Source organism: Pleurodeles waltl, chromosome 6 (assembly GCF_031143425.1).
Source record: "Pleurodeles waltl isolate 20211129_DDA chromosome 6, aPleWal1.hap1.20221129, whole genome shotgun sequence".
In the NCBI taxonomy this organism is placed as follows: Eukaryota; Metazoa; Chordata; class Amphibia; order Caudata; family Salamandridae; genus Pleurodeles; species Pleurodeles waltl.
In genome coordinates this window covers 750586751-750605793 of record NC_090445.1, presented here as the reverse complement: position 1 = coordinate 750605793, position 19043 = coordinate 750586751, and the positions used below count along the sequence as shown (strand labels likewise).

The 19043-nt window shown below is 43.6% G+C and overlaps 1 protein-coding gene across 2 annotated transcripts in view; it reads left to right on the top strand.

The window, feature by feature from the left end:
- The window catches only part of TDRD1 (tudor domain containing 1), a 1656135-nt gene that overhangs the window by 1223052 nt on the left and 414040 nt on the right, over positions 1 to 19043 (top strand). For both annotated transcript variants that reach the window (XM_069239312.1, XM_069239311.1), the window contains one exon: positions 2798 to 2968. In XM_069239312.1, coding sequence (XP_069095413.1) covers positions 2798 to 2968 — 171 coding nt within the window. The remainder of the gene's footprint in view (positions 1 to 2797; positions 2969 to 19043) is intronic.

Genomic DNA, 19043 nt, shown 5'->3' with positions numbered 1-19043 from the left:
CCCTTTTCGTTGTTGCAGAATCTTCAGCTTCTTCCATCCAGAGGAAGCCATTTGGCACCTTCATCCGGGGTTTAGTGTCCATGCTCTTTAGAGGTAGCTGTAGCTGAGCAGCCAAGTCTTATCTAGAAGACATGCAAAGCTCATGCAACACCACTATAGTCACACTGTATTCACACACATGAAAGAAAATGATCAGTGTTACAAAAATAAAGGTACTTTGTTTTGGTGACACAACTGCCAAAAATACCATAGAGACTATACTCTTTAAAAGGTAAGTAGTCCACAAATGATATACATTAGTATGGAGCAAATGCATGAAAACAGTCAGGAAACAGTGCAATTAGTGAAGATCACAATCGTTAGAAATAGGCCTGGGGGAATCATCTGTGCCCTTCAAAGCATTTCCAGAGGCTGGGAGAGGCTACCCCTCCCCAGCCTTTAACACCTATTTCCAAAGGGAGAGGGTGTAACACCCTCTCTCAAAGGAAATTCTTTGTTCTTCCTTCCTGGGACTGGGCTGCCCAGACCCCAGGAGGCCAGAACCCTGTCTGTGGGGTGGCAGCAGCGGTAGCTGCAGAGAAAACCCAGGAGAGCTGGTTTGGCAGTACCCGGTGTCCATAGTGGAGCCCCAGGGATGCGTGGAATTGGCACCCCAATACCAGATTGGCATGGGGGGGACAATTCCATTTTCTTAGACATGTTACATGGCCATATTCCGAGTTATCATTGTGAAGCTACATATAGGTATTGACCTATATGTAGTGCACACGTGTAATGGTGTCCCAGCACTCACAAAGTCCGGGGAAATTGACCTGAACTATGTGGGGGCACCTTTGCTAGTGCAAGGGTGCCCTCACAATTAGTAACTTTGTACCTAACCTTCAGCAAGTGAAGGTTAGACATATAGGTGACTTATAAGTCACTTAAGTGCAGTGAAAATGGCTGTGAAATAACGTTGCGTTATTTCACTCAGGCTGCAGTGGCAGTCCTGTGTAAAGGTTTGTCTGAGCTCTCTATGGGTGGCAACAGAAGTGATGCAGCCCATATGGACCTTCTGAAACCCCAATACCATGGTACCGAAGTACCATATACTAGGGAATTATAAGGTTGTTCCAGTGTGCCAATTGAAATTGGTAAAAGTGGTCACTAGCCTATAGTGACAAATTTAAAGGCAGAGTGAGCATAAGCACTGAGGTTCTGGATAGCAGAGCCTCAGTGACAGTTAGTCACTACACAGGTACACACATTCTGGCCACAAACTATGAGCACTGGGGTCCTGGATAACAGGATCCCAGTGAGAAAGGCAAAAACAAAGCTACATACATGTAAAAATGGGGGTAACATGCCAGGCAAGATGGTACTTTCCTACATTCCCTATTTGAACCTATGTACAGCTGCTCAGGTTACTCACCCTTAAAAAAAAGCCTTCCTGGTTGCTGTAATGTCAGCACGAATGGTGACTGAGTTTTGGGCTCTCTTAGTTAGCTCTCTTTACCGTAATTTTTAAACAGGCAAGCTGGTTGTTCAGATTCTCGCCTCCATTTTGCCAAAGGTGGTGACTCTCTTTCACATCAGATAGACTATCTCCTTTTTGGCGTTTGTTGCTCCACTTCACATCTGTGAGGAGGAGAGACTACGTCAGCTGGATCTAAAAAGGGCCCTCACTTCTCCATCAATTGGTCCAAAAACCACTGAGTGGACCATGAGCTCTTCTTCAGATTTAGTGGAGCTCAGAAAGGCAAAGCTATGTAGAAAAAGACTATCTTGCACTGGCTTGTGCTCTGCATAAGGATACGCTACGCTTTGACTAAAAAGAAGCCTGTTGGCATATTCCACCAGAGTCAAGGCTGCTCCACTACTCATACCTGATCATCTTTTCTTCCAAAAGTGTTATCTGCCTTTCACACAGGCCAGTGAATCACTGTCCTATGTTTCTTCCAAACTTCATCCTATCAAAGAAGACAAACAGCTATATATACCAGACCCCAGGCATGCATATTACATGCATCACACATCAGTACGAAGTGAATGATCAACATTTTGAGATTCGCTGGAGCCAAGAAAGGTAAGGTGTTGACCAGTTTACATTGGTTCATCCTCTGCTTCAAGATCTACTGTGCCTTCACCAAGAAAGGCCCTCCGGAAGACATTCATAGTTAACCTACTAGTGCCAGGCCTGACTTTATCTCTCTCACCAGAAGCATTACAGTTGACATTTGTCAGATGGATACGTAGTCGTCCTTGTACACTTTAACCAAGCCGTACTTCCTAATGGCTCAAGCGTTCAAAAATAGGTACTTTGCCCAAGCTCTATTAAAAAAAAAAAAAAAATGGTGCATAATACACACTACTCAATAGGATTTTCTAATAGTTGTTGCTTCAGCACCCATATTTTTAAGTTGAATCTGAAGGAAGATCGATCAGTCAGAAGGGAATTTACTTAACCTTTGGTAATGATAATTTTTTGTAAATCCATAACCTCTCCTCAGTTCCACACGACCCCATTGAACTCCTATGAATTATTGCTTTAAATACCAAGCCCCCACCAGAAATACTGCTATTGAAGGTAAGTGGCATATTCTTTGGGTAAGGAGTGTACTAATGATCATTCCCTGTTGAGGAAATAAGTATTACAGAATAAACTATTACTTCTCTTCTGTTTTAAGGCAAACGGCTCTGCGCTGTTAACATGTCACTGTTACCTCCAAAAAATGGAAATGTTTTGCCATTCTTTCAGTTGCATCTATATATATAAATTTGTGTCTGCTAGTTATAACATTTTCTTTACAATTTGTAGGAGATGGGCATTGGTATCGAGGTTTGGTGAAGGAAGTTATTGAAGGCAAGAAAGCAAAAGTGCACTTTGTAGATTACGGGAATGTTGAGACAGTGGACATGGATAAATTGCGTGCCATTTTGCCCAAGTTTTTGAAGCTTCCCTTTCAGGGAATTCGGTGCTGGTTGTCAGGTATGTTAAAGAATTTGCAGGTCTATTAAAGCCATTGTTATTGTCGGCAATTTAACTGTTTGTGTTTCCGTTATCTTGCTTGAATATCTGGACATAAAGCCATTGTTGTTAATATATCAAAATAATTACTCAAGGTTTACCTGTGAACATAGCCCATTGCAATCTCTCAGACATGTAGTGCCCTTGAAGATGATTACATAACGCCTTAATGAAGGGTTAGTTTACGAATGCAGTGCACCAATACTTTCTCTGCTATATATTTTTTTTCTATCTGTTAGGTGCAGGGGTCTATGAAAATCACCCTTTGGAACAAGTTTAATATTTTTAAAATACAAAAAAGTGTACATTATTTCACCACTTTTATTTGTAAAGCAACTCTTTAAGGTATTTTTAGTCACAATTTTGTTCTTGTAGTTTTACATACATTACTGGTTATCCTGTTTAAATTAGGGGCCTTCTAAGGTAATGATCTCGTCTAACCACAGTCCTTGAGCCACCATCCCCTCTAGACCTAATGTTAGGGTTTTCATGAATTGTCTAAACAGACTAATACTTAGAGCCATTGCAAAACTTTTGCAACTCCCATTGTCTATTCACCATGCTTTTTGTCTCTTGGAATTTTCTGTTTCATGAGATCAGAGCCTTTTTGCCAAGCACAAAAACGGACAGGTTTGCTGCCTTGGCACCCTTTATGCGATCGATCAGATAGGTAGTTCAGTTCACCAATTAACTGGAATTGTTGCTCAGACATTTTTGATGCCTGAAGGTTGGGCTTCCCCTTCAGTTCCTTTTAGTCATGACAAGTTGCTGTTGTCTCCTAAATTTTGAAAATGTTTTCACCTAAATCTACCAGAGCATGCTCTGGAATGTTCCTGAAGATTTGAGTTGTTAACATGACGTAAAGCATATTTTTAGAGCATCTGTTCATTCATGAGGTTGATCTTGGCATTATTATCTGATAATGGATGTTTGTTACCAACCTAGTTTTATTGACATTCAAAAGGATGAAAAAGTTGGAGTTGAGCTGTAGTGTTTGAAATCTATGACCACAGGTCTTTTCTGTGGATAAATGAATCCAGTAACCCACCAGACATGGCTTAAAGTCAATTGTTAGTCCCCAGTTTTACCTGAGCACCATTTTCGCCTAAAGATTTTAGTTACACCCTAAGCTGTGCTGTGATCCTTCCATCAGTGTGTCCCTGGGTTCTAAAGCAGCTCTAATGCAATATGTCACATTCTTTGAAAAAATATCATTCTCTTATCTATGTATGCAGACAATGTTGCATTGTATGTTCACGACCCGCAGCTGCACCTTGAGGTTTTGCTGGATGAGATAGTTAGTTTTGGAAGATTTCCGGGATCGCCATTCACTGGTCCAAGTCGGTGATGTTGCCCCTATCCGGGACTTCAGTGCAGTTTCCCTCTAGATAGCCCCTTTGCTGGGCTGATGGACCGGTGCGGTATCTGGGTATCTGGCGAAGTAGAGATGTTGATACGCTTTGGTCAGCTAACTATGGCAAAGCTATTAAGTGGCTGGAAGAGAAGGTAGAGGTGTGGCGCTCCTTACCGCTTTCGCTGACGGGGCGTATTGAGATAGCAAAGATGGTTATTCTGCCCAAGTTTTTGTGTCTCTTTATTAATCTACCTCTTGTCCTTACTGCGAGTTTTCTGAAGAGGGTTAGATCCGCTCTTGTGACTCTGGCTTGGGCTGGTCGGCGGCACAGAATATCCTGGGAACAGTTGACACTTCCGTTTGAACGTTGTGGGCTGGCTGCCCCGGATCTGGCATTATACTATCATTGTGCACAGGCACATTTTGCAAATTTTTGGCTTCACCCTATATGATACTTACCTCACTTAGCACCTGAAAGCGACGCTCTGTGGCCTGATAGATTATCGTGGGTGCTGGTTGGCCCGTCCAAGCCCAGTTCGCGAGGAGTTGACACTGTTGCATGTACAGCAAGAGCCTGGAACGCACTGCTGTGCCGAGTTGACATGAGGGTGTCTTTTGCCCCCTCGATTCCAGTCCTGGATGTGTGTAACTTGCAGCTGTCGGAAGATGCCTGGGTATGTTAGTTTCTATGTGAGTCCGGATTGATTACCTTGGGGGTCTTGGTTCCCTGAGGAGAGGTTCATTTCCTCGGAGGCCCCGCTGGGTGATGTACATGACACTGCCCTGCACAGACTATTCTTTCTTGGAATCCGAGCTACGCTCCGTGCGCGTTACCCCAGCTTCCCCGCAATACCCATGGCATGTAAAGCGCTAGAGCTTTTGTATGAAATGCAATCCCCGCACAGGCTTATTACGAGGTTATATGTTTGCATGCAGAGCGATGTGGCTGGGACGGAGGTTAAGACTAAGGCCCTCTAGGAGGAGGACTTGGGGGCAGTCATTCCTGATGCAGAGTGGCGGCGATGCTGCACGCATATGAGAGAGCTGTCCCCCAATTACAGATTGCGACTCATTCATTAAAATTTTCTACATCGTTTGTATTACACGCCCAGCAGGTTGAAGGACATGGGTCTCTGTACTGAGGCACATTACGTGAGATGTATGGCCCCTGACGCAGACTTTCTGCACCTGGCTTGGAGCTGCTCGGCGCTGCGTATATATTGGACAGAGGTGTGGCGGGCAATTGAGGAGATGATGGGGATTCAGCTGCCGCATACCCCTAAGCTTGCCCTTCTGGGATATGTTGAGGAGATACCCGTAGCGCAGGAAATTGGTGGGATTGTTGTTGCTGCTGGCTAAGCGCAGGATCGCGATATGCTGAGGGAGACGTTGTGTCCCCCTCTGCGCTGAATGGTTGCATGATGCTTTGTATTGTCAGGAATAGCTAATGGTATACTGGGAACGTATACCGGGGGGCTCCCGTCCGAGAGATATATGGGCTCCCCTACGCTCCTTTTTGGAGACCCGCTCACCGAACAGCATACAGTAGCTTAGCGCTCACTACTGACTACGCAACAGTCATGCTTCCCCATCATGTTATCGTATTTCTCCTTACATTTGTATTGTTGATCTGATGGCTGCAATGTTTTTATTACCCCCCTCTGTTTTCTGTTACATATTTCTACCTTCTTCCTTCTTTGGTTTTCCCCGTTATAGCTTGTTCCTTTTTCTAGGATGCTTTTCTTTCCCTTTCGTTGGGTTGTACATCTTGAAGTCTTACAGACGCGGTTTGGATAACACTGTAGTTAGCAGCGATGTCTGCCTCCTTATTGAGTTCCACGCCAGTTGCATATAAGACTCTGATGCTCCTTACTTTATATGATGACCAAAATGTAGACTAAATTACCTCGCTGTTGTATATGTTTAATGTTGATTTCAATAAATGCAAAAATTAAAATAAAAAAAGTTTGGCACCCCTTGAGGGTGCTGGGAGGAAAAGTGTTATTTTTATCATGTGTACGTTCTGTTTATGGTGTTTAACACAGTTGGACTTAGTACAGCGAGAAGTAGTTCTAAACGTGATTTATGACCAGATTTACATGATGATCATGCTGTGTTAATAATGTGAATGTTGAATACAAATTTTGTTTACATAAAAAAAAAAGTCATTTTCTTCACATTTTTTCAGTCTAAGTTCAATACTGATACTTGACCTCAGATGACTTGAACAAGGAAGGCCATATGTTGTATGCAACTGTATAGTTGCATGCTTTCCATGCAGGTTTGGAGTTCTATTCTGTGAATGCATCTATTTGAATTTGCAAAGTGCAGTTGATATTTTCCTCTGGCGGCTTCTATTTTCTGGTGGTGTTATTTTTTCATTATAATTAATCTGATGAATACTAGCAGATACCTCACGTTGTGAACCTCCCCAGGTTCCTGATGGGGCCTGGAATCTTGCAGATGACATATTAGCCATCCGTCATGCCCCCAGACATAGTGACTCTGAGCCAACCATGTGCACTGCCATCAGTCACCCTTTTTCCACAGCCTTCAACAGGGATCTGGAGCTCTGTTTCTTTCAATATCGGTTCTTGTACCAGACTTGCTTTCAAAACCTTTGATATTCTGCAGTATGCTGTGTATGTCTTAAGGAGATGTTGCTGTTGGACCCTTGTTATGTCTGTCTGTGGTGTCCCTGTACCAAGCATAACTCCAAATCCGATGACAAATGCTCCCTGATGCAAGGCCAATCTGTGTGGCTAAACATAACAAGCAAGGAACTAAAAGAGGTGACATTCATTGTGTTAGTCCAATGTAAGGTTGTAGGAAGTTTCCTCTGTGTATACTATCTCAAAGTGAGAGATAGTGTGCACAGAGTCCAAGGGTTCCCCTTAGAGGTTGATAGTGGCAATAATAGATAATACTAATGCTCTATTTGGGGTAGTATGGTCGAGCAGTAGGCTTATCAGAGGGTAGTGTTAAGCATTTGTTGTACACACACAGGCAATAAATGAGAACACACCCTCAAAGACTTAACTCCAGGCCAATAAGATTTTATATAGAAAGATATTTGGTTCTTAATTTATTTTAGAGCCACAAGATTCAGAGTTCAAGTAAGTACATAAATTGTAAAGTACTTGGCATAGGTAAATGTGGAACTTTGAAGTAAAACTGTAAGGTTCACAGTTTTTGACAAAAATGGCAATTAGCTATTTTAAAAGTGGACACTGCAAAAATCAACAGTTTGCTGGAGGAGGTAAGCACAAGTTAGTTTAGCAGGTAAGTAAAGCACTTACAATTTCAGTCTCCTAGGCATAGGCGGCCCACCCTTGGGGGTTCAAGTCAACCTCAAACACCCAGCACCAGCAACACAGGGTCGGTGAGGTGCAGAGATCAAAGAGGGGCCCAAATAACATAGGCGCCTGTGGAGACTAGGGGTGCTCCGGTTTGAGTCGGCTAGCAGGCAAGTACCTGCATCCTTGGGGAGCAGACCAGTGGTGTTTTGTAGAGCACTGGGGGGGGGTGCAGGGACACCATTACATGCATGCACTACATATAGGTCAATACCTATATGTAGCTTCACATGGTAACTCCGAATATGGCCATGTAACATGTCTAAGGTCATGGAATGAGCCCCCCATTCCAAATCTGGTATTGGGGAGCCAATTCCATGCATCCTGGGGGCTCCACTATGGAACCCCCAGTACTGCCAAACCAGCTGTCTGAGGCTTGCACTGCAGCTACAGCTGCTGCCACCTCACAGACAGGGTTCTGCCCTCCTGGGGTCTGGGCAGCCCAGTCCCAGGAAGGCAGAACAAAGCATTTCCTCTGAGAGCAGCGTTTACAACCTTTCCCTTTGGAAATAGGTGATCCAGGCTGGGGAGGGGTAGCCTTCCCCAGCCTCTGGAAATGCTTTGAAGGGCACTGATGGTGCCCTCCTTGCATAAACCAGTCTACACCGGTTTAGGGAACGCCAGTCCCTGCTCTGGTGCGAAACTGGACAAAGGAAAGGGGAGTGACCAGTCCCCTGTCCATCACCACCCCAGGGGTGGTGCTCAGAGCTCCTCCAGTGTGTCTCAGACCTCTGCCATCTTGTTTTCAGAGGTGTGAGGACACTCTGGAGGCCTCTGATTGGCCAGTGCCAACAGGTGACGTCAGAGACCGCTCCTGATAGGTGCATACCTGTGTAGTTAGCCAATCCTCATCTCAGGGTTATTTAGGGTCTCTCCTGTGGGCTTCTCTTCAAATTACGACTTGCAAGAATCCATCAGGACTCCTCTGCACTTCTCTCTTCGACTTCTGCCAAGGATCGACCGCTGACTGTTCCAGGACACCTTTAAAACTGCAACAAAGTAGCCAGAAGACTACCAGCGACATTGTAGCGCCTAATCCTGATGGCTTTCTCAACTGTTTCCTGGAGGTGCATGCTCTGGGGCCTGCCTACCTTCACCCTGCACTGGAAGCCACGAAGGAATCTCCCGTAGGTCGATGGAATCTTCCCCCTGCTCCAGCAGGCACCAAACTACAGCCTCCCCGATACTCTGGGTCCCCTCTCATCCTGACGAGCGTGGTCCCTGGAACACAGGTGGTGGACCCAAGTGACCCCGACTGTCCAGTGGTCCAACTGTCCAAATTTGGAGGAGTTACGTCCTTGCCTCCCCTCCCCAGACAGTAATCCTGTGCACCATGTGATCTGCAGCTACAAGGTCTTCTGTGCACATTTCCAAGAAATCCTGCATGCACAGGTCTAGGTTCCCAGCACAATGTCCTGCGATGCTCAGCTCCCTGAGTTGACCTCCGGTGTCGTGGGACCTCTCTGTGCAGTGTTGAGACAACCACAGTGTTCAGTGTTCTTGAACACGTGTTAAAGGGCTCCTGCGGGTGCTTCCCTCCTTCCAGTGGGCTCTCTACGTTGCTGAGGGCCCCCTCTGTCTCCTCTCCTGAGGGGTGACATCCTGTTCCTTCCTGGCCAGTGCAGCACCCTTTTTCTTCAACCGCGACTCTTGCAGGTAGCAAGGCTTGTTTGCAGTATTTTGCGGAGGAAACAACTCTGCATCCAACAGCACGCCATGGGACATCTTCTGCACAAAGCAGAACCTCCTACCGCCTTTCGTTGGTGCAAAACCAGCATCTTCCAACCGGAGGCAGCCATTTTGCACCTTCATCTGGGGTTTATTGGGCTCTAAACCGCCTGTGGTCCTTGCAAAATCCTTTAGTACTTTACTCCTGCTTTCCAGGGTCCTGGGGTGGGGTCCCCTTTACACCCTTGATGTGTTTTTACACTCCCAGCAACCCTCTACATGCTACACTTGCCTAGGGGTGAATTTGTGGTTCGCATTCCACTTACTTAGTATATGGTTTGTGTTGCCCTTAGGCCTATTGCATCCTATTGTGTTTTACAGTGTTTGCACTACTTTCTGACTGTTGTACTTAACTGATTTGGTTATTTGTGTATGTTACTTACCTCCTAAGGGAGTATATCCACTGAGATATTTTTGGCACATTCTCACTAAAATAAAGTACCTTTATTTTTTAGTAAGTATGAGTATTGTCCTTCTTATGATATTGTAACTATATGACATAAGTGGTATTGCATGAGCTTTGTATGTCTCCTATTTCAGCCCTGGCTGCTCTGCTATAGCTATCTCTATCAACCTAAGCTGCTAGAACACTACTACACTCTACTTATAAGGGATAACTGGACCTGGTATAAGGTGAAAGTACCATTGGTACCCACTACAAGCCAGGCCAGCCTCCTACAGGTAACCATGCCAACAGTGGTATTTTCCTACAAAGGTCAAGATATAATTTCAAGAAAAGACACAAGAACTTTTTCTTCTCCTGCTCCAGGGAGAGCTCACTGTCAATGCTTGAGGAACCAAATTATTTCTTCTACTTTCTCTTTGGTTCTGATGCTGGCTCTTTGTAAATATACCTTGAAGACCCCTTTTATAAACTTGCAGCTGATTTGCAGCGTTGTAGGAAGCCATGCTACAGATCTTCAGCCCTACTTCGACTCCCTCTAGCATGCCTTCAAGCCCCAGTCACACATCTGCTAGCATGCCCACTGGCCCCATGTGAACTGAAGCAAAATTAGCCTTATGACCACTGGCGCTGTGCCTTAACTCTTTATTTGAAGCCTGCAACTGTTTTTGTAAAAAAATTATTTATGATTATTTTCAACAATAAAAACATTGGTGAAATGACACTGGTTGTCATAGCAATAAGAATGACCATCCACAAATTGTACGTACATTTTAGCAGGTAATACATTTTTTCAAACCTTCCTTCTCAACTTTTCTTCCATTGTCTTAAGACACCTTAGTTTTACCTAGTTTCCATTAGTTCTTGAGACAAATTTAGTACCTGCACTTCTATGTTGTAAGCTCAGTCTTAACCATTTTCCTTACGTCCATTGGACGTTCATACATCTGTATTTATGATGGTTACTGATTTGTATTTATACAGTTCTTCCTGACTCCGATTTCATCATATTCCTTTTCCCATTAACTCTATTGATTGTTCTTATGTGTCCCATCCACCACCAATGCCAATTGACACCTGTAAGTATTTAGATTTTCATGTGAGAAATGACCCCATATTTTGACAAATATCGATAGATTTACTTTACTTTTTAGCTTATCCTTTTATGGTCCAAAATGGCTTCTAAGTTCTTTTACCATCATCTATTCCACATGGTGTGACAAACATCCATCTTTGTAAGGTATACATTTTAGCCACCACCAACGCTGTTTTAAACTACCTTCTCCAATGTTATGTCAATTCCTTAGTCCCTGTAAAATTATGCATTATCACCTTAAGTGGGTACAGGCAGTTTTCGTTTTCTCGTAAATTGTTGTCCAGTAATTAGTCATGAATGGCATGCCTGTATAATATGTAAAACATCCTCCCTTGCACCCCAGCGGTTACAGTTAGGACTTAGGTTGAACATAGGTTCTGCAGTGTCCAGTGCCTTTCTTGGTGGACCTTGTAAAAAAAAAAAAAAAAAACTACAGTCTTGTCTTACTCAAACCCTTCACTTAATCGTTTAGACGTCTACCCCACTCTTTGCCAGTGTACTCCAAACCTAGTCTCTTCTGCCAGATGTGATGGAGTTTCGCAGCTCCAGGGGTCGAGAAAAAGGGATTCATGATTGCATCAAAAATACCAAACATTAGCACCCCAAATATGTTGCCCCATTTATCAAGAAATTACACAAATGGTGATGAGGGGGGATTTAAGGAGGGTGGTGGAAAGAAAGATTTTAGGTAGTGCATAATTTTCAAGCATTTCCAAGTCTGCTTGTCTAGTATTCTGTACTCAGATTGTATCACTGAAAATTTTCATTCCGTCTGGCGATTGCATGTCTTTAATTTGCACTATGACTGCCGCTGACCAACTTTCCCATTACAGTGTAGAGCCCACTGTTTTTATTTGAGCATTTCCCAATACAGAGGCCTCTGCTTCCAGTTAAGGGTAAGTCTTGCCAGCTCTATTCAATTGAGTACAGTACAGAGTTATGTATTTCACCTTGACCCTGAATTTCTCCATGTGGAATCCAGCCCTTGCCATCCTGTTATTCCTGATATTTACTTTTTCCCCACAGTAACCTAAACGGTGTCCCTCCCCCCATCGTGGGTCGATCCATGCAAAAGGAGGAAGCCTGTTTTGCTAAGTAATCTATATTAGGGAGACATAAGCCTCACTATATGGAATCTGCCAAAGCTTTGATATTTTGAAATAAGACATAGTGCTGTCCCAGATGAATCTTCTAATTGTAGCGTGTGTCTCTTAATAATGCTCTGTTTATCTCAAATGCTCCCTTCAAGTATCTCACAAGAATCCAGATACGCTAGTATCTTCAGGGATGGTAGAAAATAGTCTGTGTGTATTTGTCCCATGCACACATGATACAAAAGTGTAGTCCCTTTCTTTAGGATGAAGGATCCTCCATATATCTTCTATGATGGGATCCCCTTAACCTCTTTAAGGATACTTCTCTACCTTCCGTTGTTAAAGTCAGAAATAGCCGGCATGGTATCTGTGGTAATGTTCTAATCACCTCATAAAACCAGCCTAAGACAACCATCATACCGTGACTTAGATATTTGATTGAGCAACAATTTCTTGTTTCCATTAGGCACAGACCCCCGGTATGAGCGAGTTCTCTTTTATTTTGAGTTTGGCTAAATCTCTTGCCTGGATCTTTCCATGTTTGAGTTGTTTGACAGGGCAGGAGCCTATGAAGAATGTTCACCACTCCTATTTTCCCCAGAGGTGGAGGCTTTAATGTCATTGTGCTGTAAATCCTATGTGGTACAATTATGCATCCACTTTCTACACCCACTCCCTTCTCAGTTTGACCACTTAGGATGGAATTTAGGGTGTTGCTTGAATTAGGGTTGTGTCTAGGTGTTTTGAGTTCGTATATGATGGTATCTTGTTAAATTTAATATATTGTGGAAGGCTGTTAACATTGAAGGACATTACAGATAAATCTCTGGTGCTTACAGTGATGAGGGTAGAGTTGAGAAGCTAAAGTAAAGCATGTTATTTTTGATAAGGGTGCGCTGTGTGTCTGTGCACGCAGCATATTGGTTTGTTCGTTTAGCTGATAAGCAGAGTATTGAAACTAGAGCATAGTAATTACTGTAATGAGAAGGTGTCTTGCTATTCCGGTGGGATGATGAGCTGAGATCTACCAGTGTTCTTCCTCATGGCCCAAATTTTTTCTCTTGCATACACTTAATTATATTATCAATAGCTCTTAAATTTTAAGTCTCTACATCAGATTTACCACATCTGAGAAATTACACAAAATTGATTCAATAACCCACAGGCAACATTCATATACCTAGCCTGGAAAGATCCACAAATATGCATGTTTTGGGACCAAACATTTACTCAATTGACAATCGTGATAGTCCACCTGTTAGAAAGATCCCCAATGTTAACATTGTTAAACAGTGTGCTACAGGTGCCTAAACCAGTTAGGCGTTTCACTGCAGTTATTTTACTGCTGGCTAAACAAAGGATTGCAATGACTTGCCAAGAATGACTGAATCAAAGATATGACAGCTTATAGTGACAGGACTGAGGGCTATGCAGTTTTAGAACTGCTGAACCCCTGCCTTAGAGATATTTAGGGACCTTTGAAATCATATGTGATGGCTACCTGCTCCACCTCTTCATTAACCAATCAATCAGTTTTTGTAAAGCACGGCTACGCACTGTGAGGGTCTCAAGGCACTGGTGGGGTTTGGGGGGAGCCGCATCCGAGGAGCCATGTCTTAAAGTTATTTCTGAAGATGGTGAACGATGGGCTTTGTCTGAGGTCTAGGGGTAGTTTGTTCCAGCTCTTTGCTGCGGTGTAGGTGAAGGATCGTCCTTCAGCGGTTGTTTTTTTAATGCAAGGGATAGTGGCTAGAGCCAGTTGAGCAGAGTAGAGGGATCTGACGGGTGTGTGGAAGGAGACACAACTGCGTTCAGGTATTTCGGTCCGACGTTGTTTATGGCTTTGTCCGTGTGGGTGAGTAACTTGAAAGTGATTTGTTTTTCTATCGGGAGCCAGTGGAGGGTCCTCAGGTGCTGGGAGATATGTTCTTGGTGTTGGAGATGAAGGACACGTCTGGCGGCGGTGTTCTGGATGAGTTGCAGCTTTTTGATGTTTCTCGTTGTGGTGCCGGCGTACAGAGCGTTGTTGTAGTCAAGCATGCTTGTGACTAAGGCATCGGTGACTGTCCATGCGGCAGTCTGCTGGGATCCATTTGAAAATGTTCTGGAGTTGCAGAGGGTGTGCCAGTAGGAGGAGGTGACTGAGTGTTTTTGGTTTCACTAATGACCGAGCTGACAAAAATCTCTTGAATGCACTTCTCAGTTCAAAGAAGATATGTATTATTATTTCACCAACAGGTTCCTAAAGTCACAGCAATGAAAGGAAAATATACCCAAAATGGTTGTCAACAGCAATGTACACAGAAAATAAATGTGATTATATTATGGCATAATTGCAAAGCAAAGAATAAAGTAAAAATTAATCACTGTATGGCCTGCCAAGCTCTTAATCTTTCTCATGCCAGCAAGAAGATGACCCCGTTCAACTGCGAGAAAGAGATATCCACCTTCACAGGACAAATGTCAGGCATTTTGTCGTCCAATCCTGAGCCGAGGTCTTGTAAATTCCACCGCTGCTGAGCAGGGCCACCTTTTTATATCTTAAAGAACCGAAAGAGCTTTCTGGAGAAAACCTCTCCCATGAAAGAGAAATATTCAAACATGCTGGCTTTTGTAGGTCAGAGTTGAAAGAAAAGCATTGAGAATTGGCCAACATCTCAAGGCATTTCTCCCAAGGCCGAACCGTTACCTGCACTAAAAAAACATAAGTCTGGTACGTTCTTATCATGCTGACTGACTGTTCGGTGATATGTCCTAGGTCTTCGGTGAGAAAGAATACCAAAAAAAGTACTGTTTACCATGTGGAAAAACACAGCTCAACTGCGATGTCTAACGCTAAGATAAAGTCAATAGGCAGCTAAACTGAATACAAAATGTAATCTGCAACTGGTGAACACTGAACAACTAATCCAGATGCAAAGTGGTGCAACATAAAGTCAGTGGTCAAAAGCACATATTTCCCTACACTGAGTTTACCTGCCGGGTCATAGATAGGGAGGAGTCGAGGATGATGCCTAGGTTGCGGGTGTGCTCAGTCGGTAAAGGCGGAGTGCTGAGAGATGTGTGCCACCATGAGTCGTCCTATGCTAAGATTGCGTTTCCGAAGATGATGAACTCTGTCTTGTCAGAGTTGAGCTTGAGACAGCTCTCTCATATCCAGGTGACAACGGCTTCCATTCCTGAGTGGAAATTCCTTTCGGTTGTGTTAGGGTCTTCGATGAGGGAAATGATGAGTTGTGTTTCATAGGCATATGACACAATGTTCATCCCGTGGCTTCTGACAATGGCTGCGAGTGGGTTCATGTATATGTTGAAAAGAGTTGGACTCAGAGAATCCTTGGGGAACTCCGCGGCTGACTTCTGTGGGTTTAGATGTGTAGGGAGGGAGCCTGACCCTCTGAGTCCTTCCGAAGGAGTGGATCCATTTCAGGGCTGTTCCGTGAATTCCTATGTCGTGGAGTCGTAATCTCCTGTGCGAGGTTGGAGGCTGACTGGAGATCAGATTATTTGATACTTCTTAATGAAATCTGTCTTCTCGCACTAATCTGGAAAAATGCTCTTGCTGTATCTGCTTGTCTATAGATGTATCTCATGACCGTCAAAGTTTTGTAAACTGGAATGTGGAATCAGTGGGCCAAAACAATGTGTTGGTGCAGATGATGCAGTCTTATGCTAAGTTAATTCAACTGGAAGATTGGAGTGCAGTAATCCACTTGTATGACTTGTTGAGACTGAAAAGGTATTGCTAATTTTATTAACAATAATTGTAACTAAATCTAAAAATAAAGTAATCTATAGACAGGTGAGCTGTTCTCATTTTTCACCTTCCTCTCCACGAGGGAACCTGGCCTCCTTATGAGCAGAGAGCTTTCATCCACTTTTCATGGAGCATTTACTGCCTGTTTAACTGTCCGTCTCTATTCCTTGCCCCTCCCTCAAGAAAACATGAACTCACACACGGATCCACACCATCTGTACCTCCGTGGATAATGATTAGTTCTGCAGGGTCTTCAACAGCCTTTACAGTACTGCCTTTTAGAGTATTGCCTCTCAACCCCTTACTTTTATGTCATAAGGGCAATTAAAGTGCTGCTGGGGCTTGCCGCCGGCTATCTCCTTTGGGGATCAGGACTCTTTCTTTACTAGAACTTTAAAGGGATCTTGACTTTTTTATTTCTAAGTCTTTTCTAATTTACTGGCAGACCTGTCATTTCCTGCTCATCTCCTTGCCACCAATTTATGCATCTCTGTTTCAACAGTGACAGTCTCATGCATGTTACTCTTTCTCTCTGTATCCGGATCTGCTTCTGCCCATAATATGCAGCTTTCTGGAGTTAGGTCCAAGAAACCTATTATGTTTGTCTTCCGTTAGATGTAATAAGCACTGCTCTGGTCCCAGTAATCCATATCTAATGTTTCTTCCCTGCTTCCCACTGTTCTTGCATTTTTTTTATTTTTTATTATTAAATGGCAAAGTGTGGTTTTGTGTCATGGTGATGACCGTCCTGGACTGATGATGCCCCAAAAACATGTGATTACAGTTCTCGGTGTGTTTTTAGTACTTAAAGCACAAACCCTATGGGCTCTTCAGAACTCTACTGGTGGGGAGAATTTGCACTTTAGCTACTCTGGGAGGACTGTGACGAGAATCTTTGTGGCATGTCTGTCCTGTATAGGGCTTTTGGATTCTCCTTAAAGCGCACATTGTTGCGCCTCCTGCAATCTCTCAGTTGCACTACCCTTTCCTACTTGTTTTGTATTTCTTGTCGCCAGTCCAAACCCGCTGTTTGTCTCTATTTAGGGTTCAACTACAACCAGTCTTTGATCTGTTGGGTATAATCACTTTTGGAATGTGGGCAATTCTGCTCTCATGCACTGTTTCCAAAGTATTTTCCCTAACCACCATAATGGAAGTTTTTCTAGTTTTTGTGGTCTTTCATCATAGTAGCTAATGATACTTCTGCTGTAGTGGCAGTATAATTTGAATACAGTTTCACTTTGATGTGCATTACAGAGACTACCTCAATGAAAGCCAATTGTCTTTGTGCTAATTCTTCCAGTCCCTGTGGTCTTGAGTGATTATCCTTCTGCTTGGAGGCTCCCCTTTATCTCACTCACCCTCGATTGTTGCTTCAGCATAGCACTTGTGACCATAGATTCACATGATCTGCTAATCCTGTTACAGTTGAAGCTTGTAAGTTACAAGATGTATCGTGGACCCCACACAATGCATCTTGACACAGATTTACACTCACGTTGGAATTTTCTGTCATAGGGTTTGACTCTTCCAGTGTCAGCTCTGGGATATATGATTAATTCAACTAGATTTTCGGGCATCAACAATTATGTTGTAGTAACAAAAAAGCACATTACTGTTTCCGAGACAGTGATGGAACTTGGCAGTAAGCAGATTTGAGGCTGTGTTTTGGAGGAAAACCAAGTCTCATCAAGAAGGCCTTTTAAGTGAGGGTGTTATGGAGAGAACTTTTTTCCAGTGTAACTTCAAGTAATTCCACATTTCAGCTTAGCATGTGTACCCTCTGTTTTCACCTGAACACAAGGTGTTTAGGTGCAAGAAAACCATTAGAATGCCACAAAGGAACACGCTGGGCATGACACAAGATGCAGTTACATGGTTGCTTTAAACTACTGGACATTTTCAGCCCTGGGTACATCATGATTGTAGAGGAAGTAGATCTAGGTCCCCAGGCATCCAGTCTGCGCAAGGGGAGCAGAGGCTAGAGATGCTGTTTCATAAAGATGGGACAAAAAATAAATGCTAGAGCAACCATTCCACTGTGGTTCCTAGCAGAGAGAGCTCCTTAGTGATTCTGACATTGAGCCTCAATCACATCACAAGGGTCATAGACCCTTGGGTCTTGTTCCAGATTCCAAGCCCTGTTGACCCACAGAAACCCCATTAGTGCTAAAAAAAGAAAGAAAGAAAAAAAAAGCCTCCTGCGTTAGTTTCTCAGCCACTGACGCCATCTCAGCCTGAGCCTCTGAAAAACTGACTTCAGAGTTGACATGTGCCAGAGAAAAGACTGCTAACGTTTGAGAAGCAAATTTCAGAAGCGCAGCAAGTCTTTCCATTCCCCAAGAAGGGTTTGGACAAGTCGACCAGCCTACCACTGCAAACTCCCAACCCTTGGTCTTACACTCCTGCAGCACTAGCAATACTTCCTCAGACTCAGACACCACTGAGTTCGCTTCAGTTACGCACATTATAGGAACCTGGCTCTGTATATACTACATCAAAATGAGATATAGTCTGCACAGAGTCCGGGTTCCCCAAGAGGCTTGACAGAGGCAATAATAGATAATACTAATACTCTATTTGTGGTAGTGTGGTCTAGCAATTAGGCTTATCACAGGGTAGTGTTAAGCATTTGTTGTACACACACATGCAATAAGTGAGAACACACACTTGGTGACTTAACTCCAGACCAATAGGTGTTTATATAGAAACATATTCTTTTCTTACTTTATTTTAGAACCACAAGATTCAAATTGCAGGTAAGTACATTAAATGTAAGGTACTTTGGATAGGTATAGATAGGACTTTGAATCAAAACAGTAATGTACACAGTTTGGCATAAAATGGCAATAAGCTATTTTAAAAGTGGTCACTACAAAATTCAACAGTTCCTGGGGCAGGTAAGTACAGTTAGGTTAATGTGGTAAGTAAAGCACTTACAAGTTCAGTCTCCGGGGTATAGGCAGCCCACCGTTGGGGGTTCAAATCAACCCCAAACACCCAGCACCAGCAGCACAGGGGCGGTCATGTGCAGAGGTCAAATAGGAGCCAAAATAACATGGGTGGCTGTGGAAACAGGGGATACTCCGGTTCCAGTCTACTGGCAGGTAAGTTCCCGCGTCCTCAGGGGGGCAGATCAGGGGGGTTTAGTCGCACTGGGGGGCCCCAAGTAGACACACAAAACACATGCTCAGCAGCACAGGGGCAGCCGGGTGCAGTGGGCAAACAGGGTGTCGGGTTTTCAATAG